At 45.7% G+C, this 25,486-nt stretch overlaps 2 protein-coding genes across 2 annotated transcripts in view; one reads left to right on the top strand and one right to left on the bottom strand.

Annotated features, from left to right (window-relative positions):
• Window positions 1-3,827, bottom strand: part of chn2 (chimerin 2) — a 72,485-nt gene extending 68,658 nt beyond the window's left edge. Inside the window, exon 1 of the mRNA XM_036936905.1 lies at window positions 3,228-3,827. Coding sequence (XP_036792800.1) covers window positions 3,228-3,276 — 49 coding nt within the window. The 5' untranslated portion in view covers window positions 3,277-3,827. The remainder of the gene's footprint in view (window positions 1-3,227) is intronic.
• A 6,105-nt stretch (window positions 3,828-9,932) lies between these two features.
• Window positions 9,933-21,705, top strand: cpvl (carboxypeptidase vitellogenic like). The gene is made up of 13 exons (XM_036936889.1): window positions 9,933-10,100; window positions 10,352-10,533; window positions 10,907-11,025; window positions 11,506-11,620; window positions 11,881-11,939; window positions 13,178-13,257; window positions 16,206-16,272; window positions 16,554-16,676; window positions 16,888-17,019; window positions 17,159-17,257; window positions 17,469-17,642; window positions 18,217-18,399; window positions 20,974-21,705. Exons 1-13 carry the CDS (start codon window positions 10,096-10,098, stop codon window positions 21,070-21,072), a joined length of 1,437 nt encoding a protein of 478 aa, XP_036792784.1. The 5' UTR covers window positions 9,933-10,095; the 3' UTR covers window positions 21,073-21,705.
• The last annotated feature ends 3,781 nt before the right edge of the window (window positions 21,706-25,486 follow it).

Raw genomic sequence — 25,486 nt, 5'->3', positions numbered from 1 at the left:
AGTATAACTGAGTGTGAAATAGTAGTCGTTGGCTGTAGCCTCCTCCTGAACACACAGTATAACTGTGTGAGAAACAGCAGTCGCTGGCTGTAGCCTCCTCCTGAACACAGTATAACTGAGTGTGAAACAGTAGTCGCTGGCTGAAGCCTCCTCCTGAACACACAGTATAACTGAGTGTGAAACAGCAGTCGCTGGCTGTAGCCTCCTCCTGAACACAGTATAACTGAGTGTGAAACAGCAGTCGCTGGCTGTAGCCTCCTCCTGATCACAGTATAACTGTGTGTGAAACAGCAGTCGCTGGCTGAAGCCTCCTCCTGAACACACAGTATAACTGAGTGTGAAACAGCAGTCGCTGGCTGTAGCCTCCTCCTGAACACACAGTATAACTGAGTGTGAAACAGCAGTCGCTGGCTGAAGCCTCCTCCTGAACACACAGTATAACTGAGTGTGAAACAGCAGTCGCTGGCTGTAGCCTCCTCCTGAACACAGTATAACTGAGTGTGAAACAGCAGTCGCTGGCTGAAGCCTCCTCCTGAACACACAGTATAACTGAGTGTGAAACAGCAGTCGCTGGCTGTAGCCTCCTCCTGAACACAGTATAACTGAGTGTGAAACAGCAGTCGCTGGCTGAAGCCTCCTCCTGAACACACAGTATAACTGAGTGTGAAACAGCAGTCGCTGGCTGTAGCCTCCTCCTGAACACACAGTATAACTGAGTGTGAAACAGCAGTCGCTGGCTGAAGCCTCCTCCTGAACACACAGTATAACTGAGTGTGAAACAGCAGTCGCTGGCTGAAGCCTCCTCCTGAACACACAGTATAACTGAGTGTGAAACAGCAGTCGCTGGCTGAAGCCTCCTCCTGAACACACAGTATAACTGAGTGTGAAACAGCAGTCGCTGGCTGAAGCCTCCTCCTGAACACACAGTATAACTGAGTGTGAAACAGCAGTCGCTGGCTGAAGCCTCCTCCTGAACACACAGTATAACTGAGTGTGAAACAGCAGTCGCTGGCTGAAGCCTCCTCCTGAACACACAGTATAACTGAGTGTGAAACAGCAGTCGCTGGCTGAAGCCTCCTCCTGAACACACAGTATAACTGAGTGTGAAACAGCAGTCGCTGGCTGAAGCCTCCTCCTGAACACACAGTATAACTGAGTGTGAAACAGCAGTCGCTGGCTGTAGCCTCCTCCTGATCACAGTATAACTGAGTGTGAAACAGCAGTCGCTGGCTGAAGCCTCCTCCTGAACACACAGTATAACTGAGTGTGAAACAGCAGTCGCTGGCTGAAGCCTCCTCCTGAACACACAGTATAACTGAGTGTGAAACAGCAGTCGCTGGCTGAAGCCTCCTCCTGAACACACAGTATAACTGAGTGTGAAACAGCAGTCGCTGGCTGAAGCCTCCTCCTGAACACACAGTATAACTGAGTGTGAAACAGCAGTCGCTGGCTGAAGCCTCCTCCTGAACACACAGTATAACTGAGTGTGAAACAGCAGTCGCTGGCTGAAGCCTCCTCCTGAACACACAGTATAACTGAGTGTGAAACAGCAGTCGCTGGCTGTAGCCTCCTCCTGAACACACAGTATAACTGAGTGTGAAACAGCAGTCGCTGGCTGTAGCCTCCTCCTGAACACACAGTATAACTGAGTGTGAAACAGCAGTCGCTGGCTGAAGCCTCCTCCTGAACACACAGTATAACTGAGTGTGAAACAGCAGTCGCTGGCTGTAGCCTCCTCCTGAACACACAGTATAACTGAGTGTGAAACAGCAGTCGCTGGCTGTAGCCTCCTCCTGAACACACAGTATAACTGAGTGTGAAACAGCAGTCGCTGGCTGTAGCCTCCTCCTGAACACACAGTATAACTGAGTGTGAAACAGCAGTCGCTGGCTGTAGCCTCCTCCTGAACACACAGTATAACTGAGTGTGAAACAGCAGTCGCTGGCTGTAGCCTCCTCCTGAACACACAGTATAGATAAACATGTGTTGCCCATGTTTGTCAGGGTATAAAGTACAAACAACCCTATCACACTGTTGGGTAATGTATGTGAAAGCCACGCCAGTAACCACAGGAAGGGTGTGTGTTATAATATCTCAGTGGAGAAGTGGTTATTCTAGTAGTGTAATAGCCAGGAGAGGGAGTGTGTGTGTGTTATATCTCAGTGGAGAAGTGGTTATTCTAGTAGTTTAATAGCCAGGAGAGGGAGAGTGTGTGTGTCGTGTCTGATGTTGCCACCACTATTCTACCCGGAGTCACCCTTAAAATAAAATCCACCACAGTGAAGCATGTGTTGCTTGTCTCACAAACCATCAATGAACATAGGAACAGTCAGCTGTGCAGGGCAAGGCGGTGTTTGTTAAGAAACCCAGAGAATCTTCTATCGGTATCTAAAGACAATCAGAACACAGCATATATGGCATCTTGCCAACTAGTGAGTGACCAACTTCAAAATGTTTTACTGGGAATAAACAAGTATTTTTGAAATGTCACATCAAGCCTGGTCTTTGCATGATGGAAGATTGTAGATTTAGTTAGAGGGACACCATCCCTGGTGACCCTACCAACAGAATATAGCAGTGGCCACAACCGCCAGTCAACAAGGATTATGGGGACAATTGAGAATGTAATGGTAGTTATCCAACCAAAAACATATGACCTCAATGACAATTCCAACCCTACAATCTCAGCCTGTACATTGAGAGAGGCGTTCACTTCCTATCCAAGATGATTCCTCACTGAAACCAGACGCAAGGAGGTGTGCGTTAAAATAGAATAAAAACATCCTAATTGCGAACGACAAGACTGGTATGTCACTCCATCAAGCGCTTGAAAGCGGAACGTTTATCATTCTGTTCAGCTGCGGCAGATGTGAAAGAGATCAAGAGATGAGGCATGAAATGAATTATTATCGATGCGAACGTAGACGACTGTCGTCGTGACTTATTGGGTGATGTCTGTCAATTACGCACAGATCGATATTTTTTTAAAGTTACATAATGTGTATCACAAACGAAATTCATGCATGCCAACTATGACACGGTTAACTCTCAAGTCCCTATATTAATTGCATTATGCAATAAATATTGAATAGAGAGAATAACAAGGGTGATAATATTATCATTGATAAGCCTAACAAATAATAAAATGTTAAGGCCGAATAATTTATAGTAAATTGCTTATTATTATTTGTTTCATCAAACAAAATATTTTAATTCAGGGCTCTTACCAGAAGACACTGATGAACCCGACTGGCTTGAGTTGCTGGATGCTGCCATCCCAATCCGCTTCAGGCTCGGTCTGTTCACTCGCGGTCGGTTGAGGTGCGCTCACAGCCCGTTCCCCGTAGTCCGTCCATCTCACTATGTCACGTAGCGTAGGCTACTCTCACTCGCTGATTTGGCACGAACTAACACTGTTTATTTCACGTCCGTTTTCTAAATTGCTCCTCTTGTATGTGTAACGTTCCAGTACGCCTTCACTTCTCTCGGTTCCTTTCCCTGCGCGCCGTATGTTGCCGCATTTACTGTAGCTCCACTCACTGGCAGTGGTGTAAAAATAGTCAGACAGGAACAATATCAACTTTCGATCATCTTGTCTAAACGCACCACTGTACACACAATTAAAGTTTGTCAAATGTATCCACTGGAGGAGCGGCATATGCTTTCGCCATGTTGAATTAAAAACACAGTATCGTTTTCCATGTGGTGGTGCCACTTCTGGGATCGTATAAACACACTACACTGCGACGGAGCCGCCTTCTTAAAGTGGAAGTATTCAGTAGACTGAAAGAGACCTCTGAACTCCAGTCAATCTGAAGCAGATCTGTTCCTCAGAGCTCTGACCTTTGATTTCAATATGATGGTGACAGAGTGGCTGGGTGCAGGGCAGGCTGCTGCTGGTTCAGTGTCCCCACTCCCCAATGCAAAAATAACAACAAATAACCAGAATAGAATACATATTTGAGGATGTTTATTCAGGAAATTAACATGATGACAACTGTATTCTGCTATATTGCATGTGTCCAACTCCAAACCAAGTCCATTTACACCCTTTAGACCATAGGATATTGATTTCAACAGCCTAAAAATAGGTCCTCTTTGGGCTATATTGACTGAAAGAGACCTCTGAACTCCAGTCAATCTGAAGCAGATCTGTTCCTCAGAGCTCTGACCTTTGATTTCAATATGATGGTGACAGAGTGGCTGGGTGCAGGGCAGGCTGCTGCTGGTTCAGTGTCCCCACTCCCCAATGCAAAAATAACAACAAATAACCAGAATAGAATACATATTTGAGGATGTTTATTCAGGAAATTAACATGATGACAACTGTATTCTGCTATATTGCATGTGTCCAACTCCAAACCAAGTCCATTTACACCCTTTAGACCATAGGATATTGATTTCAACAGCCTAAAAATAGGTCCTCTTTGGGCTATATTTTTATAGCACAGGAAGCCCAATTTTGTTTGAACAATCAGATCAGCTCTGAAAAAGACATTGATGTGAAAAGATCTGACGTGATTGGTTAAAAGATCAATTAGTGGAAAAAAAATATAACAATTGGGCTGCCTGTCTAAACGCAGCCTCTGTCAACTCACATCAGGGGCGCAGCCAGGGATTTTGGGCCCCATGAAAAGACATCACATTGGGCCCCGCCACCACAGGCCACACCAACCCTGCACAATTTCTGTAACCACACACCTCCAGAAGCATTTCTGTAACCACACACCTCCAGAAGCCAATCGACACACTCAAAGCTTTAAATAACTCTACCTTTGCAGGCTTGCAACTCTCTTGTAGTCCAATATTTACTGTTCGATATTTACTGACAGTGAGCTGTGAAAATATAACACTGTGCAGACATGCATGCAACATTCTGCATACAGTGGAATTCACTATTTGATGCAGGACTGATCCCCTCTATAAGAAATGTGCTAAAGTCCATCTTTTACAGTCTAAATGTCATTTTAATGGTAAAAATCTTGAATGGAAAATTATCTTAACATGAATGAATAACTTCAAATAAATATAACTTAAATATACATCAACCTCTTCAATTAAAATAAATGAACTGTATCATCTATAGAATGATATAACAGACAAAATAATCAAATCAGCAGCATATTATTGAACTAAGTATATATATACCAAGGAGAAAATAAGCAGCTGGAAAAGTGGAAATGGAAAACAAAATGGAAATGGGAATGAAAAGGCCTGATGGTGGCGCCAGAGGAGGTCAAGAGGTCACCAAATCAATAGGTTTCTTCCACTTGGGGTCTTGATTGTGCACAACACATGTTATGGTCAATCCAGACATTACTATGAGATATATCTTGTTCTCAGTCTGTTCTCAGTCTTGTTCTCAGTCTGTTCTCAGTCTTGTTCTCAGCCTGTGGACATCATGTGTGTAGTGATCCAATATCCATAGCCATTTAACAGATATCACTGGCCCCTGCTCAGCCTTACTCACCAGGAGCTCAGCCTTACTCACCAGGAGCCCAGCCTTCCTCACCAGGAGCTCAGCCGTACTCACCAGGAGCCCAGCCTTCTTACTAGCAAAGTCCCTGTCTTTTGAAGTCTAGCTTTCTAACTAACTGACTTTCAACGGACAGCATGGCAAGACTGCACAGCCTGTCCTGGGACATAGTGGACCTCTAATAGTTGATCAGTTTTAGCTTACTGAAAGCTCTCTCGCCACCAGCAACAGCAACAGGCAGTGTGGAAAATATACGTAAAGCAATGCACACTTCTACAAAACTGTTTGCAGCTGCATCTTACTAATTGCATTCAGGAGACCAAGAGGGGACAGGTTAGGAGGGGAGAGTGTCAGCATATACAGTGTTCAGGTGTCAGGAGACCAAGAGGGGACAGGTTAGGATGGGAGAGTGTCAGCATATACAGTGTTCAGGAGACCAAGAGGGGACAAGTTAGGAGGGGAGAGTGTCAGCATATACAGTGTTCAGGTGTCAGGAGACCAAGAGGGGAAAGTGTCAGCATATACAGTGTTCAGGAGACCAAGAGGGGACAGGTTAGGAGGGGAAAGTAGCAGCATATACAGTGTTCAGGTGTCAGGAGACCAAGAGGGGACAGGTTAGGAGGGGAGAGTGTCAGCATATACAGTGTTCAGGTGTCAGGAGACCAAGAGGGGAAAGTGTCAGCATATACAGTGTTCAGGAGACCAAGAGGGGACAGGTTAGGAGGGGAAAGTAGCAGCATATACAGTGTTCAGGTGTCAGGAGACCAAGATGGGACAGGTTAGGAGGGGAGAGTGTCAGCATATACAGTGTTCAGGTGTCAGGAGACCAAGAGGGGACAGGTTAGGAGGGGAAAGTAGCAGCATATACAGTGTTCAGGTGTCAGGAGACCAAGAGGGGACAGGTTAGGAGGGGAGAGTGTCAGCATATACAGTGTTCAGGTGTCAGGAGACCTAGAAGGGACAGGTTAGGAGGGGAGAGTGTCAGCATATACAGTGTTCAGGAGACCAAGATGGGACAGGTTAGGAGGGGAAAGTAGCAGCATATACAGTGTTCAGGTGTCAGGAGACCAAGATGGGACAGGTTAGGAGGGGAGAGTGTCAGCATATACAGTGTTCAGGTGTCAGGAGACCAAGAGGGGAAAGTGTCTTACTTCATTTTGAAACTCAGGTGTCAGATCTCTGGAATAGTTCATGTTGAAACTCAGGTGTAAGATCTCTGGAATACTTCATGATCAGTGTTTGGCACACAGAAGGGACTTTATCCTCACTAATCTGCCTAACTTTCAGAACAGCAGAAAATTATTCTACAATGTTTGCAGTGGTGTGGAACCTAGTGTCCAAGTCACTTATGATGTCATCCATAACAGTAAAAACACTGTGTTCTGAAACACCGTTGCTGCACTGTCCTGAGCTGCCTCCTCTTGAGAGATCTCATCATGGAATCTCTTCCTCTGGCGGCTGCGTTCCTTGCTAAATTGAGGTGCAACATTCATTTGCGTAGCAATCAGTGTTGCCTCAGACAGAAAGACTCCCATCCATCTCTAAGAGCCTGCATGTCTTCCTTTAAGGCTCTGATATTGGCTGCCTCTGTGTCAAGTAAGATTTTTCCTGACTGGAGAATCACATTCCTGTCCTCAATACATTGCAGTACCTGCAATTATGCCAACTGACATGTCATTCAACACAATGCTGCTCACCTCCTTCTTCAGATGGAAGTAGGGCTGGTTCAGGGGGATGGGGATGGGGAGACAGGGCTGGTTCAGGGGGATGGGCATGGGGAGACAGGGCTGGTTCAGGGGGATGGGGATGGGGAGACAGGGCTGGTTCAGGGGGATGGGGATGGGGAGACAGGGCTGGTTCAGGGGGATGGGGATGGGGAGACAGGGCTGGTTCAGGGGGATGGGGGGACAGGGCTGGTTCAGGGTTATGGGGATGGGGAGACAGGGCTGGTTCAGGGGGATGGGGAGACAGGGCTGGTTCAGGGGTATGGGGAGACAGGGCTGGTTCAGGGGTATGGGGATGGGGAGACAGGGCTGGTTCAGGGGTATGGGGAGACAGGGCTGGCTCAGGGGTATGGGGATGGGGAGACAGGGATGGTTCAGGGGTATGGGGATGGGGAGACAGGGCTGGTTCAGGGGGATGGGGAGACAGGGCTGGTTCAGGGGGATGGGGAGACAGGGCTGGTTCAGGGGTATGGGGATGGGGAGACAGGGCTGGTTCAGGGGTATGGGGATGGGGAGACAGGTCTGGCTCAGGGGTATGGGGATGGGGAGACAGGGCTGGTTCAGGGGTATGGGGATGGGGAGACAGGGCTGGTTCAGGGGTATGGGGATGGGGAGACAGGTCTGGCTCAGGGGTATGGGGATGGGGAGACAGGGCTGGTTCAGGGGTATGGGGATGGGAGACAGGGCTGGTTCAGGGGTATGGGGATGGGGAGACAGGGCTGGTTCAGGGGTATGGGGTTGGGGAGACAGGGCTGGTTCAGGGGTATGGGGAGACAGGGCTGGTTCAGGGGTATGGGGAGACAGGGCTGGTTCAGGGGTATGGGGATGGGGAGACAGGGCTGGTTCAGGGGTATGGGGATGGGGAGACAGGGCTGGTTCAGGGGTATGGGGATGGGGAGACAGGGCTGGTTCAGAGGTATGGGGATGGGGAGACAGGGCTGGTTCAGGGGTATGGGGATGGGGAGACAGGGCTGGTTTAGGGGTATGGGGGATGGGGAGACAGGGCTGGCTCAGGGGTATGGGGATGGGGAGACAGGGCTGGTTCAGGGGTATGGGGATGGGGAGACAGGGCTGGTTCAGGGGACAGGGTTGGTTCAGGGGTATGGGGATGGGAGACAGGGCTGGTTCAGGGGTATGGGGAGACAGGGCTGGTTCAGGGGTATGGGGATGGGGAGACAGGGCTGGTTCAGGGGTATGGGGATGGGGAGACAGGGCTGGTTCAGGGGTATGGGGAGACAGGGCTGGTTCAGGGGTATGGGGATGTGGAGACAGGGCTGGTTCAGGGGTATGGGGAGACAGGGCTGGTTCAGGGGTATGGGGATGTGGAGACAGGGCTGGTTCAGGGGTATGGGGTTGGGGAGACAGGGCTGGTTCAGGGGTATGGGGTTGGGGAGACAGGGCTGGTTCAGGGGTATGGGGATGGGAGACAGGGCTGGTTCAGGGATATGGGGATGGGGAGACAGGGCTGGTTCAGGGGTATGGGGAGACAGGGCTGGTTCAGGGGTATGGGGATGGGGAGACAGGGCTGGTTCAGGGGTATGGGGTTGGGGAGACAGGGCTGGTTTAGGGGTATGGGGATGGGGAGACAGGGCTGGTTCAGGGGGATGGGCATGGGGAGACAGGGCTGGTTCAGGGGGATGGGGATGGGGAGACAGGGCTGGTTCAGGGGGATGGGGATGGGGAGACAGGGCTGGTTCAGGGGGATGGGGGGACAGGGCTGGTTCAGGGGTATGGGGATGGGGAGACAGGGCTGGTTCAGGGGGATGGGGAGACAGGGCTGGTTCAGGGGTATGGGGATGGGGAGACAGGGCTGGCTCAGTGGTATGGGGATGGGGCGACAGGGCTGGCTCAGGGGTATGGGGATGGGGAGATAGGGCTGGTTCAGGGGTATGGGGATGGGGAGACGGCTGCTGGGCCTGAAGCTGCATCTGTTGGCCCTGGCACCAGGCAGGGGCAGGGGCAACTCATTTACTATGAATAGCTTGGTAAAAGTTTTCCTGCATTGATTAAATGTCGGCTAAAAGAGGAGCGAAATGTAAACACACAAACATTTTCTGTGAAGATAATATTAAGTAACCAATATTATGGGAGCAAAAGTAGCCTATTTCACTATGGACTAAGCAAACAGGTTCATTTCCACCACACACGGACTCCACCCAACTTCCTTTGTGAAAAATTGGGTGACATTCTCTCTCCTGTCTTTTTCTTTCTTTAGGAAGCTGAGACATGATGCTCCACTGGCAAATCACTGCTAGCAAGTACCGTTCGCGCCTGGTTTGGAGGCAGGACCGAACCATTTCATGTAAATAATGTAATATTGAAAAAAATGTACCTAATGTTTTAATAATTGTTTAGGGCCCCTTTCAGTCACAGTTAGCTAGGCATACTAAAATGTCTTCCACGATTAGGGGTTATGTATCAATTTGAGTGTAGGCTCTAGCCTGCATTTGGTAAAAATGCCAGTGCCTCACGTCATTGACTAACCATGTGCACATAAATAATTCACCCAAGATGAACATGTGAATAGGCCTACATCCATTTATATAAAACCAAAAAGCTAAAAAAAAAATTACAATGCCTGAAGAAAACCGTAACATTCATGAACCATTTGGATAGACCGTAAAAAAAAATGGTGTCGAATTTAGCAGTTGCGAAAGTTCTTCGACATGAAGAATGGTTGAGAACCGGAAACAGAAACGCACCGTTGGATGAGGGACTTGATTGCGCAAGACAGCATGAAATCACATGATCACTCACCCAGTTGATCATGTGACCAATCCATTTTTGTAACAACCGCGGAGCAGCAACGTGAAACTACAGATGATTTGATTTATCTCGCTTCTATAACACGGATTAGCTGGTTTCTCTGAACTCCAGAGGAGGCGAGCGTCAATTATGAGGTATGTGTGCAAAATAAAGCTGTATGAAAGCCTGGTCATTGGATTATTCAGTGCAGTTCTCTCAATGGTTATTTGACTAGGCTAGCTAATTCCTTCTTTTTTATATATTATATATATATTTTTAAATTAAATACATGCGCAAACTAGCTAAAGCAGACATTTGAACATTTGATAATGCAAACATGTGTGAGAATGAAATTGTGTTGAAACTAAACTATCAAATGTATCTGCTCTCCACTCACCCCTGACAGAATGTTGAAGGAGACGCTGTGTGTCCTTCTCCTGTGGGCTTCTCTGGAGGCAACACAGTCAAGGGGCTGCTCGAGTTTCTTCTGCCGGAAATCTCACCGTGTCAGCATGCTCTCCAGAGGAGCCGACCCTGGCAAGCCGCTCTTTCTCACCCCCTACCTGGAAAAGGGCAACATCGAAGAGGGTAGGTTGGTTTACTTTACTCAGAAACTATATTTTGTTCATTTGTTCAACTGTTAAGGTTATCCCTAATGTTGTACAAGGCAGTTGTCAAGTTTTCAAAAAATAGACGAGATTGCGTTATGCATCATGTTATTTGCATCATCAACACAGTTAGGATCCCCATTAGCTGTTGCACATGCAGCAGCTACTCATCCTGGGGTCCACGCAACAAAACATGACATAACTGTGTGCAGAACAGTTGTTATGACGTTGTGATGTTAACATCATGAATGTTAAAGTATTACACAGAAGTCTGATGGAGACCAATCGTTGTGTTCAGATGAAACGAGGTTTGAGACAGTTATTTGAAAGCAATGACCTGTTCTATCTTTCAGCACGGAAGCAGAGTCTGGTAGGTCCCCTGCCTGGTGCCAATGTGAAGAGTTATGCCGGCTACCTCACTGTCAACAAGAAATACAACAGCAACCTCTACTTCTGGTTCTTCCCTGCTCAGGTACACTACACTACAGTACCATGTGTCCCAAATGGCACCCTGTTCCCTTTGTAGTGCACTACTTGTCACCAGGGCCCCGTAGAGAATAGGGTGCCACCCATATCAGCTGCAGTGTCCTCTGTAGTTTCACTCGTGACAAGAATCAATAGCATGTGTTTGTCTAGCAATCACCTTTTATCAGCTCCTGTAAAGGAATGTGTGAATCAGGGCAAAGTTTTATTTGGATTCAGAAACCTTAACAAAAGACTTATGGGCTTAGCCTCTATAAAGTAAGTACAAAACAAGTCCTTTCTGCTACCTACATTACCAAGGTCCATGTGATTAAACAGTGTTTACTTCCTAACTGTGTGTCAACGACTTAGCCACAAGGTGGCAGTGTTGTATTAGAAGGGTTTTGGGTGGAGGCCTCTCACTAAGATAGCTCCACTATCCACTGTTAGAGAACTACTAACTTGTATCTGTCTGTCTGTCTCTCTGCAGGAGTGGCCTGAGATTGCTCCAGTCCTGCTGTGGCTGCAGGGGGGTCCTGGGGGCACGTCTATGTTTGGGCTGTTTGTAGAACATGGACCCTACGTTGTATTGAAGAACCTAACAGGTACCAACATAGCCATATGTCTCTGTACTGACCCCTGTCTAGTGTATAATAACGTGTCTCTGTACTGACCCCTGTCTGTAATTTCTATCAGAAAGCCACCTGTATGTTCCTACTGTAGTGGTGGGACCTTCATCTCTCTCCATGTATCTCTGTTCCTACTGTAGTGATGGGACCTTCATCTCTCTCCATGTATCTCTGTTCCTACTGTAGTGGTGGGACCTTCATCTCTCCATGTATTGTGTTGTTTCACCTGTTTACAGTGGGCTACAGAGACTATCCCTGGACATCCAGATACTCTGTTCTGTACATCGACAATCCAGTACGTATGGCTTCTACTTCCTTCGTGTGAATGTATGAACACAGTTTGTTTGCATCCAAATGGCACCCTATTCCCTACTTTTGACCAGGTCCTCTTGTCAAAAGAAGTGTACTAAATAGGGAATAGGGTGCCATTTAGGACATCCTGTATCAGACAAGTTTGATTTGGTTTCTATGCTGCTTTAATAGTTTTCTCATCAAAATGTGTGTAATGTTACTTAATAGTATGTGAAATATAATGTAATGTTACCTAACAGCATGTACAGTAAGTGATTATGTTACCTAACAGCATGTACAGTATGTGATTATGTTACCTAACAGCATGTACAGTATGTGATTATGTTACCTAACAGCATGTACAGTAAGTGATTATGTTACCTAACAGCATGTACAGTAAGTGATTATGTTACCTAACAGCATGTACAGTATGTGATTATGTTACCTAACAGCATGTACAGTATGTGATTATGTTACCTAACAGCATGTACAGTATGTGATTGTAATGTTACCTAACAGCATGTACAGTATGTGATTATGTTACCTAACAGCATGTACAGTATGTGATTATGTTACCTAACAGCATGTACAGTAAGTGATTATGTTACCTAACAGCATGAACAGTATGTGATTATGTTACCTAACAGCATGTACAGTATGTGATTGTAATGTTACCTAACAGCATGTACAGTATGTGATTATGTTACCTAACAGCATGTACAGTATGTGATTATGTTACCTAACAGCATGTACAGTATGTGATTATGTTACCTAACAGCATGTACAGTATGTGATTATGTTACCTAACAGCATGTACAGTATGTGATTATGTTACCTAACAGCATGTACAGTATGTGATTATGTTACCTAACAGCATGTACAGTATGTGATTATGTTACCTAACTGCATGTACAGTATGTGATTATGTTACCTAACTGCATGTACAGTATGTGATTATGTTACCTAACAGCATGTACAGTATGTGATTATGTTACCTAACAGCATGTACAGTATGTGATTATGTTACCTAACAGCATGTACAGTATGTGATTATGTTACCTAACAGCATGTACAGTATGTGATTATGTTACCTAACAGCATGTACAGTAAGTGATTATGTTACCTAACAGCATGTACAGTAAGTGATTATGTTACCTACCAGCTTGTACAGTATGTGATTATGTTACCTAACAGCATGTACAGTATGTGATTGTAATGCCAGGTGTGTGTTTTCTTGTCCAGGTAGGAACAGGGTTCAGTTTCACTGATGATGACCGAGGCTTTGCTCAGAACCAGGATGATGTAGGTAGAGATCTGTACAGGTAAGACTGGTCACTGAGGTTCTGGGTGCATTAGGCTGTATTTACAGACAGCTCAATTCTGATCTTTTATTCACCGATTGGTCGTTTGACCAATCAGACCTGCTCTTTTGCCCATAATAATGGGCAAAAGATCAGAATTGAGCTGCCTGTGTAAACGCAGCCTTACACTATGCACAGATTATAATATCATTCTATCATATTGATGTGGTTCCTAAGATGGAAAACACTTCTAAGCATTGTAAAGATCTGATGGTGGCCTTTCTGAGTGGTGCAGTGGTCTAGTGCACTGCAGTGCTTGAGGCCTCACTACAGATCTGGGTTCGATCCCGGGCTGTGCTGCAACCGGGCCGTGACCGGGAGACCCATGAGGCGACACACAATTGGCCCAGCGTCGTCCGGGTTAGGGGAGGATTTGGCCGCCTGGGATGTCCTCTTCCCATCGCGCTCTAGCGACTCCTGTGGCGGGCCGACGGCATGCGTGCTGACACAGTCAAATCAAATCAAAGTTGGTTACATCCCCAGAATACAACAGGGGACAGTGAAATGCTTACTTACAGGCTCTAACCAATAGTGCAAAAAAGGTATTAGGTGAACAATAGGTAAGTAAAGAAATAAAACAACACTAAAAAGACAGGCTATATACAGTAGCGAGGCTATAAAAGTAGCGAGGCTACATACAGGCACCGGTTAGTCAGGCTGATTGAGGTAGTATGTACATGTAGATATGGGTAAAGTGACCATGCATATATGATGAACAGCGAGTAACAGTAGCTTAAAAGAGGGGTTGGCGGGTGGTGGGTGGGACACAATGCAGATAGCCCGGTTAGCCAATGTGCGGGAGCACTGGTTGGTCGGGCCAATTGAGGTAGTATGTACATGAATGTATAGTTAAAGTGACTGTTCATATATGATAAACAGAGAGGAGCAGCAGTGTAAAAAGAGCAGTTGGGGGGGGGCACACAATGCAAATAGTCTGGGTAGCCAATTGATTACCTGTTCAGGAGTCTTATGGCTTGGGGGTAAAAACTGTTGAGAAGCCTTTTTGTCCTAAACTTGGCACTCCGGTACCGGAGTAGTAGACCGTCTATGACTGGGGTGGCTGGGGTCTTTGACAATTTTTAGGGCCTTTCTCTGACACCGCCTGGTGACAAGGTCGTGGATGGCAGGCAGCTTTGCCCCAGTGATGTACTGGGCTGTATGCACTACCCTCTGTAGTGTCTTGCGGTCAGAGGCCGAGCAAATGCCGTACCAGGCAGTGATGCAACCAGTGAGGTTGCATCCAACTGATGTTGCAGCTTTAGAACCTTTTGAGGATCTCAGGACCCATGCCAAATCTTTTTCGTTTCCTGAGGGGGAATAGGCTTTGTCGTGCCCTCTTCACGACTGTCTTGGTGTGTTTGGACCATTCTAGTTTGTTGTTGATGTGGACGCCAAGGAACTTGAAGCTCTCAACCTGCTCCACTACAGCCCCGTCGATGAGAATGGGGTGTGCTCGGTCCTCCTTTTCCTGTAGTCCACAGTCATCTTCTTAGTCTTGGTTACATTGAGGGATAGGTTGTTATTCTGGCACCATCCGGCCAGGTCTCTGACCTCCTCCCTATAGGCTGTCTCTTCGTCGTCGGTGATCAGGCGGTTGTGTGGTCTGCAAACTTAATGATGGTGTTTGAGTCGTGCCTGGCCATGCAGTCGTGGGTGAACAGGGAGTACTGGAGGGTACTGAGCATGCACCCCTGTGGAGCTCCAGTGTTGAGGATCAGCGTGGCAGATGTGTTGTTACCTACCCTCACCACCTGGGGGTGGCCCGTCAAGAAGTCCAGGATCCAGTTGCAGAGGAAGGTGTTTAGTCCCAGGATCCTTAGCTTAGTGATGAGCTTTGAGGGTACTATGGTGTTGAATGCTGAGCTGTATCAATTAATAGCATTCTCACATAAGTCTTCCTTTTGTCCAGGTGGGAAAGGGCAGTGTGGAGTGAAATAGAGATCGCATCATCTGTGGATCTGTTTGGGCGGTATGCAAATTGGAGTGGGTCTAGGGTTTCTGGGATAATGGTGTTGATGTGAGCCATTACCAACCTTTCAAAGCACTTCATGGCTACGGACGTGAGTGGTACGGGGTCTGTAGTAATTTAGGCAGGTTGCCTTTGTGTTCTTGGGCACAGGGAATATGGTGGTCTGCTTGAAGCATGTTGAAAATGTCCGTGAAGACACCTGCCAGTTGGTCAGCACATGCCCGGAGCACACGTCCTGGTAATCTGTCTGGCCCTGCAGCCTTGTGAATGTTGACCTGTTTAAAGGTCTTACTCACGTCGGCTACGGAGAGGGTGATCACACAGTCGTCCGGAACAGCTGATGCTCTCGTACATTCCTCAGTGTTGCTTGCCTCGAAGCGAGCATAGAAGTGATTTAGCTCGTCTGGTAGACTCGTGTCACTGGGCAGCTCGTGGCTGTGCTTCCCTTTCTAGTCTGTAATAGTAAGCAAGCACATAAGACGAGCGTCGGAGCCGGTGTAGTATGATTCAATCTTAGCCCTGTATTGACTCTTTGCCTGTTTGATGGTTTGTCGCAGGGCATAGCAGGATTTCTTGTAAGCTTCCGGGTTAGAGTCCCGCACCTTGAAAGCGGCAGTTGTATGGTGTTTCCTCTGACACATTGGTGCAGCTGGCTTCCGGATTAAGTGAGCAGTGTGGCAAGAAGCAGTGCGGCTTGGCAGGGTCGTGTTTCGGAGGACACATGTCAAATGTACATCTAGGACCTTGGTTATGGCACCATGGTCTCTGGTCAATGTACATCTAGGACCTTGGTTATGTCACATGGCATCATGGTCTCTGGTCAATGTACATCTAGGACCTTGGTTATGGCATCATGGTCTCTGGTCAATGTACATCTAGGACCTTGGTTATGGCATCATGGCATCCATTGTTTTTCTCATCTTGTGTCTTTGTCCTCTAGTGCATTGACTCAGTTCTTCCAGATCTTCCCTGAGTATCAGTCCAATGACTTCTATGCTACAGGAGAGGTGAGTTTGGTTCTAGTCTCCACATCTGTGTTACACATAACATTACACAACTTCCCTACATCCTAGTTGGCAAATTCCCCAAATCCTAGCTACAAAGACATCTGCTTTTCATTCCCTTTTATGATGTTGAACAAGGTCTTAAAATGGTTATTTTAGTGTCTCTGCTATAGCAACAAGAATAATCTTTCCACTTAAATGCATAATAATGTAAAATTGAAATTACTTTCTGCAATCAGAATGCAGATGCTAAAATTGATTGGAATTGTCCTCGATGTCCTCAGTCCTATGCAGGAAAGTATGTCCCAGCCATTGGTTACTACATCCATAAGCATAACCCCATTGCTAAGGTGAAGATCAACTTCAAGGGAGTTGCCATTGGAGACGGCCTCTGTGACCCAGAGCTGGTGGGTTGTGTTTTAATACACCGGGATTTCAACTTTACTCAGCATTGTTTGACACTTCTGACTTAATATGAAATATATCAGTAATATCATTTAAGATATAATAATATATCTCCAGGATGAAAAAAAGGTTGTTTTTGTTCTTCATTTGCTCTTTCCCTTGGTCTTACCTGTTCTGTCTCTCTCTCTTTCTCTCCCCTTCTCTCTCTCTCAGATGCTGGGAGGGTATGGTGACTTCCTGTACCAGACAGGTCTGATAGACATGCTCCAGAAGCAGTATGTTGAGCAGCAGACAGCCAGCGGGGTGCAGCTCATCCAGCAGGAGAAATGGGTGGAGGCCTTTGAGGTAAGACCCTGACTGCATCTGCTAACACAATAACCTGTGTGTTTTTGTTGTCCACTCTACATATCTGAATGTCTGGCAGTCATTCTTTCAAGGCCTCCAACTTCCTGGTACATTCTTCCACTGTCCTCTTGTCCTGCAGGTATTTGACAGCTTGCTGAATGGTGACATTCTACCGTACCCCTCGTTCTTCCAGAACGCCACTGGCTGCACCAACTACTTCAATTACTTGCAGTGTCAGGTAGGTACACAGAGCAAGGCTTACACAGACACCCAGCTGATTGAATAAAGGTCAGATAGGTACACAGAGCAAGGCTTACACAGACACCCAGCTGTTTAAGTGTCAGGTAGGTACACAGAGAAGATTTCCTGACTGAAATGTCTTCTTACAAGGCTTACACACAGATGCACGTTTTAATAATAAAATGTTATGTTCTGGTTCTCTGCTACAGGAGCCTGCAGATCAGGAGTATTTCTCCCAGTTTGTGACGCTGGCAGAGGTGCGGCGCTCCATCCACGTGGGGAACCTGACGTTCCACGACGGCTCGGAGGTGGAGAAACACCTGCTGCAGGACGTCATGAAGAGCATCAAACCCTGGCTCGCCACGCTCATGGACAACTACAGGGTGAGACTAGAGTCGATGCCCATCTAGCACTCAGACATGCTTCTATTAACAGCACAGGTCTATAATATATGCCATTTAGCAGACGCTTTTATCCAGAGACACTGACGCGGGCGTACATTTTATGTATGGTGGCCCAGCGAATCTAACCCACAATCCTTGCTCTGCGAGCGGCGCGCTCTAACAACTGAGCCATGGTTTAACTTTGGTTTACAGTATCAGTCACGAGCTACGGCGTCAGTCACGAGCTACGGCGTCAGTCACGAGCTACGGCGTCCGCCACGAGCTACGGCGTCAGTCACGAGCTACGGCGTCAGTCACGAGCTACGGCGTCCGTCACGAGCTACGGCGTCCGTCACGAGCTACGGCGTCCGTCACGAGCTACGGCGTCCGTCACGAGCTACGGCGTCAGTCACGAGCTACGGCGTCCGCCACGAGCTACGGCGTCCGTCACTAACTCCTCTCCTCAGCTATTGCTTGGACCACTATACTGTAATCATTGAATAAATGCCTTATCTGTGTTTCTCTCTCTTTCTTCTGTGTACACACACACACACACACACACACACACACACAGGTGTTGATTTACAGTGGTCAGCTGGATGTGATTGTGGCGGCCCCCCTGACCGAGAGGTTCCTGCCCACGGTGAACTGGACCGGGGCTGATGAGTTCAGCAAAGCCTCTCGCTTCCATTGGAAGATCCAGCCAGAGGACACAGAGGTGGCTGGATATGTACGCCAAGTAGGGGAATTCTACCAGGTGAGTACTGCATGTCTGTGTCCAGGGGCCGGATTCACAAAACCTTAAGAAGACATTTCTTCTTAGCTGCCATTTGTTTCCTTAATTAACTATAGACTTAAGAAGAAAGTTAAGCAAAGTTGCTATTCCCCAAAAGGTTAGAGGAAATTTTCTTGCACTATTTCTTATGTTTCTCCTGAAGCAAAAAGTTAAGAAGAAAGTAGATTCTTGAAAAGTTCTTGGAAGTGTTCCTGCATTCCAAGATAGCTAAACCCTCGTCTTAATCTCAGGGCAGTGAGAGAAAAAGCTCATGAAAGCAATTGAACATGTTTAATTCACTCACAAACTTCCTCTGAAAGTTTCAGTATTTATTATTTTAAACCCAAGAACATGTTTTAGAAGAGTAATCTCAGTTGGAAATTTGCTAACATGATTGCCATTGCTAGCCAGATAGCTAGCTAAATCGGGTGCCTAGCAACAAACATCGTAAGAAGATACAGTTGAAGTTGGAGGTTTACATACACTTAGGTTGGAGTCATTAAAACTCGTTTTTCAGGAACTCCACAAATTTCTTGTCAACAAACTATAGTTTTGGCAAGTCAGTTAGGACATCTACTTTGTGCATGACACAAGTCATTTTTACAACAATTGTTTACAGACAGACTATTTCACTTATAATTCCCTGTATCACAATTCCAGTGGGTCAGAAGTTTACATACACTAAGTTGACTGTGCCTTTTAAACAGCTTGGAAAATTCCACAAAATTATGTAATGGCTTTAGAAGCTTCTGGTAGGCTAATTGACATAATTTGAGTCAATTGGAGGTGTACCTGTGAATGTATTTCAAGGCCTACCTTCAAACTCAGTGCCTCTTTGCTTGACATCATGGGAAATCAAAAGAAATCAGCCAAGACCTCAGAAAAAAAATTGTAGACCTCCACAAGTCTGGTTCATCCTTGGGAGCAATTTCCGAATGCCTGAAGGTACCACATTGATATGTACAAACAATAGTACGCAAGTATAAACACCATGGGACCATGCAGCCGTCATACCTCTCAGGAAGGAGACGCGTTCTGTCTCCTAGAGATGAACGTACTTTGGTGCGAAAAGTGCAAATCAATCCCAGAACAACAGCAAAGGACCCTGTGAAGATGCTGGAGGAAACATGTACGAAAGTATCTATATCCACAGTAAAGTGAGTCCTATATCGACATAACCTGAAAGGCCACTCAACAAGGAAGAAGCCACTGCTCCCAAACCGCCATAAAAAAAAGCCTGACTACGGTTTGCAACTGTACATGGGGACAAAGATCGTACTTTTTGGAGAAATGTCCTCTGGTCTGATGAAACAAAAATACAACTGTTTGGCCATAATGACCATCGTTATGTTTGGAGGAAAAAGGGGGAGGCTTGCAAGCCGAAGAACACCACCCCAACCGTGAAGCACGGGGGTGGCAGCATCATGTTGTGGGGGTGCTTTGCTGCAGGAGGGACAGGTGCACTTCACAAGATGGCATCATGAGGGAGGAAAATGATGTGGATATATTGAAGCAACATCTCAAGACATCAGTCTGGAAGTTAAAGCTTGGTCGCAAATGGGTCTTTCAAATGGACAATGACCTCCAAGCATACTTCCAAAGTTGTGGCAAAATGGCTTAAGAACAAGTCAAGGTATTGGAGTGGCCATCACAAAGCCCTGACCTCAAACCTATAGAAAATGTGTAGAACTGAAAAAGCATGTGTGAGCAAGGAGGCCTACATACCTGACTCAGTTACACCAGCTCTGTCAGGAGGAATGGGCCAAAATTCACCCAACTTATTGTGGGAAGCTTGTGGATACAATGTTTGACCCAAGTTAAACAATTTAAAGGCAATGCTACGAAATTCTAATTGAGTGTATGTAAACTTCTTACCCACTGGGAATGTGATGAAAGAAATAAAAGCTGAAAAAATATAAATCATTCTCTCTACTATTATTGTGATATTTCACATTCTTGAAATAAAGTTGTGATCCTATCTGACCTAAGTCATGGAATCTTTACTAGGTCTAAATGTCAGGAATTGTGAAAAACTGAGTTTAAATGTATTTGGCTCAGGTGTATGTAAACTTCCCACTTCAACTGTTCATAAGATATGAGGAGTTTGAATGAATGATTTTCTATCTTAAGGAATTCTTGAGGAATTGAACTTACCAAATTAACTTATGAACGTCTTATTTTTTTTCTTAAGCAGCTTCTTAAGTTATTGCGTAAGAAGTGTTTTGTGAATCTGGGCCCAGGACTTTACTGGGTATTCAGGGCATTTGGCCACCCTCTTTAAAATGGAAAATGTTAACATAGCATTACTAAACATAATGTGAGTAATTTAGCAGTAGATCTCATGCAGAACACCTTAGTCAGTGCATTCAACTAAGTTTAGTAGGAAAAAAAACAAGCACGTGACAATTATTGCAAGTAGAGTCTTATTGAAAATGGCTGTGCCAGGAAGATATGATCAACTTTATGGACACCAGGTGGGAACACAGTGCTGCTGATGGGGAAACTGGTTCACATGCTAAACCTGTCTGACTGTCTGTTTGTCTCCTTGTCATGCAGGTGATTATACGAGGAGGAGGGCACATACTACCATACGACCAACCACAGAGGTCCTTTGATATGATTGACAGATTCCTCTCAACACAGGGATTTATTTAAGTGGGCGGGACTGAGCAGGAACACAGTTGATCTGAGTTCCTCCACCTTTTAATTCGGAGTGTCTCCAGATTCCCAGTGGCTGTTTATTTCAAACACAATTATAAATGGTAGAGGTCTATGACCTAGAAAAGAATACATGTCATGGATAGAGACGCCTGGACAGCTATGCTGCCTTCATCAGACTTTAATGACCTCCTAAATCCTACTTTACCCCTCAGATTCTGACTGCACTCTGATGCACTGCCAATGAATCCTCATGTTTGCTATTCTGTGGATCTGTCAAAATGAATATTTTTTTTTGACTGTGGGGAATAATGATTTATATTGCACATGATTAAGATGAAGAGATGGCAATGCAATTGTAATAAAAAAATAAATGAAACCAACATGGGTCCGTCAAACAAGTTCAATGGATGAACACCAGAGGGCGCTGGTGTTTGAAATACTGTAAATGCCCGGTGGTGTTGTCCCTGGTAAATGCAACAAAGTTACTGAATAGTTTCTCTTATACAACTTTGGTACAAGTTCCATTATCCAACTTCAGATAATGACCAAGACCTTTTTATTCTATCTGTCAGATGATTCAGTCATACTCGACCATCCTGTTTAATAAAAAAACAATTCAACTATGAATAGTCTGCAATACCTGCCTCTGTTTAGGTAATAGTAGGTACTACTCCGAGAACTCAATAACCTCTACAGACAATCATGGCAGACTGTTTTAGAAAGTACTAACCAGTAACAGAGAAACAGGCTGGCATGATCATCTGGTGGTTTGGGCAGTGAGATGACTGTACTCCTTGCTCTGTCACGTACCAAGGCAAACCATCATGCTACTTATCAGCTCATTAAACTTAATTGAAGCGGTCTAGACATCTCCATAGTTATTGATGGTTTTAGAACATTTAAACCTAGAACTATTTAATGAGAAATCAATGGTCGGGGCTTTTGTATTGGAAAACCATGTGGATTATTGGTCACTAAGGAGTTGATTCAGCCTCAGATCTATCAGGACATGCTTCCCTTGCCACATATTCACACACATCCTGATTACAGTACAGTACCATGAACATGTGCTCTACTGTATATGTAGATACACTGAGTGGACAACACATTAAGAACACCTGCTCGTTCTATCACAGACTGACCAGGTGAATCCAGGTGAAAGATATGATCCCTTATTGAGGTTACTTGTTAAATCCACTTTGTCAGTGGAGCTGAAGGGGAGGAGACAGGTTAAAGAAGGATTTTTAAGCCTTGAGCCAACAGACAAGGATTGTGTGTGTGGCAATCAGAGGGTGAATGGGCAAGACAAAACACATGTGCCTTTGAACAGGGTTTGGTAGTAGGTGCCAGGCGCACCAGTTTGTGTCAACAACCGCAACATCATTATGAGCCGTCCTCCCCTCACCAGCCTCCACTGGTGTATAGTCGGTGTACATTTGAAGGTTATATGGTTTGTCTGTGCTTCAAAAGGTCGATCTGAAGACATTTGAGCCAGCTGAGTAATGTTACAGAACAAGTGCTTTATTCTCCTGCTGTAATGTAGCCGCAGTCTGAACAACTGGCTGAACCAAACGCAGACCAAACAATAAGCTGTGATGAGACACACAAACATGTACAAAGTTATGCAGGCAGTTCTGAATTCATCAATCCACTATGTATAATACACCGTGGACAGGTATCGAAGCGCGGAAATGAACCTTGACGAACACACACTGAGAAGGCTGCAAACGAGTGCTACGCAAAAACATCCTTTACATACATGTACAAAACATCAGACTCCTTTCAAAAAGAGAGGTGGTTGGATGTACAGTCAAGATTATAAAAATGAATGACATTCTATACAATATTTATAGTTTTATATTTAAAATGATACATTTATACTTGTATTAATGTGCAGGCATTGTCCTCCACCTCTCTCCAAGAAACCCACACAGACTCTCATCCTGAACTCACTAACCTGTCTTTATGTCTGCCTGTACAGTTAGACAAACCAGTCTTCCTTATGCTTGACCGGTCTGTTAACTAGAAACTCCACGCTATTAGCTGTTATTCCAACAAAACATCTAACAACAATTCCAGTTGAATATGTTGAGGTCAATGCCATATATTCCCCATGATGCAACATGTTTTATTTCAGAACAGTTAAATACTCCAGTAGTTGGTGAAAGTAATAAGCCACAACGTTTAGAGATTCAAAAGAAAATACAAAGTCGATGAAATAAGGCGCTTTGTAGGTGTTTCACTTGTTTACAACACAGGAAGCCCTTAATACATGTTCAACCTTTCACAAGTTCAGTTGTTATCACACACCTCAAACCCACTGCCCGAGCCTTTCTACAAAACCTTTGTGCATCACACTGGAGAAAAAGTGAATGCATGTTTCCAGTTGACTTTTATTCATTTAGTTAGTTACCTTTCACAGTGAGCCAAACTGGAGCTGAACAATGTTGTAGTAACACATCTGAAAGGTGCATGTTTAAAGCTTTATAAGGAGCACCCTGTGGAGCCTCACCATTAGGCACAGTCACTGCCCTGCAGTCAGTCTCTACAGAGTAACAGTCACTGCCATGCAGTCAGTCTCTACAGAGTAACAGTCAGTCAGTCAGTCTCTACATAGTAACAGTCACTGCCATGCAGTCAGTCTCTACAGAGTAACAGTCACTGCCATGCAGTCAGTCTCTACAGAGTAACAGTCAGTCAGTCAGTCTCTACATAGTAACAGTCACTGCCATGCAGTCAGTCTCTACAGAGTAACAGTCACTGCCATGCAGTCAGTCTCTACAGAGTAACAGTCACTGCCATGCAGTCAGTCTCTACAGAGTAACAGTCACTGCCATGCAGTCAGTCTCTACAGAGTAACAGTCACTGCCATGCAGTCAGTCTCTACAGAGTAACAGTCACTGCCATGCAGTCAGTCTCTACAGAGTAACAGTCACTGCCATGCAGTCAGTCTCTACAGAGTAACAGTCAGTCAGTCAGTCTCTACAGAGTAACAGTTACTACTATGCAGTCAGTCTCTACAGAGTAACAGTCACTGCCATGCAGTCAGTCTCTACAGAGTAACAGTCACTGCCATGCAGTCAGTCTCTACAGAGTAACAGTCAGTCGGTCAGTCTCTACAGAGTAACAGTCACTGCCATGCAGTCAGTCTCTACAGAGTAACAGTCACTGCCATACAGTCAGTCTCTACAGAGTAACAGTCACTGCCATGCAGTCAGTCTCTACAGAGTAACAGTCACTGCCATGCAGTCAGTCTCTACAGAGTAACAGTCACTGCCATGCAGTCAGTCTCTACAGGGTAACAGTCACTGCCATGCAGTCAGTCTCTACAGAGTAACAGTCACTGCCATGCAGTCAGTCTCTACAGAGTAACAGTCACTGCCATGCAGTCAGTCTCTACAGAGTAACAGTCACTGCCATGCAGTCAGTCTCTACAGAGTAACAGTCACTGCCATGCAGTCAGTCTCTACAGAGTAACAGTCACTGCCATGCAGTCAGTCTCTACAGAGTAACAGTCACTACTATGCAGTCAGTCTCTACAGAGTAACAGTCACTACTATGCAGTCAGTCTCTACAGAGTAACAGTCACTGCCATGCAGTCAGTCTCTACAGAGTAACAGTCACTACTATGCAGTCAGTCTCTACATAGTAACATTCACTACTATGCAGTCAGTCTCTACAGAGTAACAGTCAAGTCAGTCAGTCTCTACAGAGTAACAGTCACTACTATGCGGTCAGTCTCTACAGAGTAACAGTCACTACTATGCAGTCAGTCTCTACAGAGTAACAGTCACTACTATGCAGTCAGTCTCTACAGAGTAACAGTCAGTCAGTCAGTCTCTACAGAGTAACAGTTACTACTATGCAGTCAGTCTCTACAGAGTAACAGTCACTGCCATGCAGTCAGTCTCTACAGAGTAACAGTCACTGCCATGCAGTCAGTCTCTACAGAGTAACAGTCACTACTATGCAGTCAGTCTCTACAGAGTAACAGTCACTGCCATGCAGTCAGTCTCTACAGAGTAACAGTCAGTCAGTCAGTCTCTACAGAGTAACAGTCACTGCCATGCAGTCAGTCTCTACAGAGTAACAGTCACTGCCATGCAGTCAGTCTCTACAGAGTAACAGTCACTGCCATGCAGTCAGTCTCTACAGAGTAACAGTCACTGCCATGCAGTCAGTCTCTACAGAGTAACAGTCACTGCCATGCAGTCAGTCTCTACAGGGTAACAGTCACTGCCATGCAGTCAGTCTCTACAGAGTAACAGTCACTGCCATGCAGTCAGTCTCTACAGAGTAACAGTCACTGCCATGCAGTCAGTCTCTACAGAGTAACAGTCACTGCCATGCAGTCAGTCTCTACAGAGTAACAGTCACTGCCATGCAGTCAGTCTCTACAGAGTAACAG

The sequence above is a fragment of the Oncorhynchus mykiss genome, chromosome 2 (assembly GCF_013265735.2).
Source record: "Oncorhynchus mykiss isolate Arlee chromosome 2, USDA_OmykA_1.1, whole genome shotgun sequence".
Taxonomy (NCBI): Eukaryota; Metazoa; Chordata; class Actinopteri; order Salmoniformes; family Salmonidae; genus Oncorhynchus; species Oncorhynchus mykiss.
Note: the sequence above shows the minus strand (reverse complement) of the source record. Positions and strands in the feature narration are given on the sequence as shown.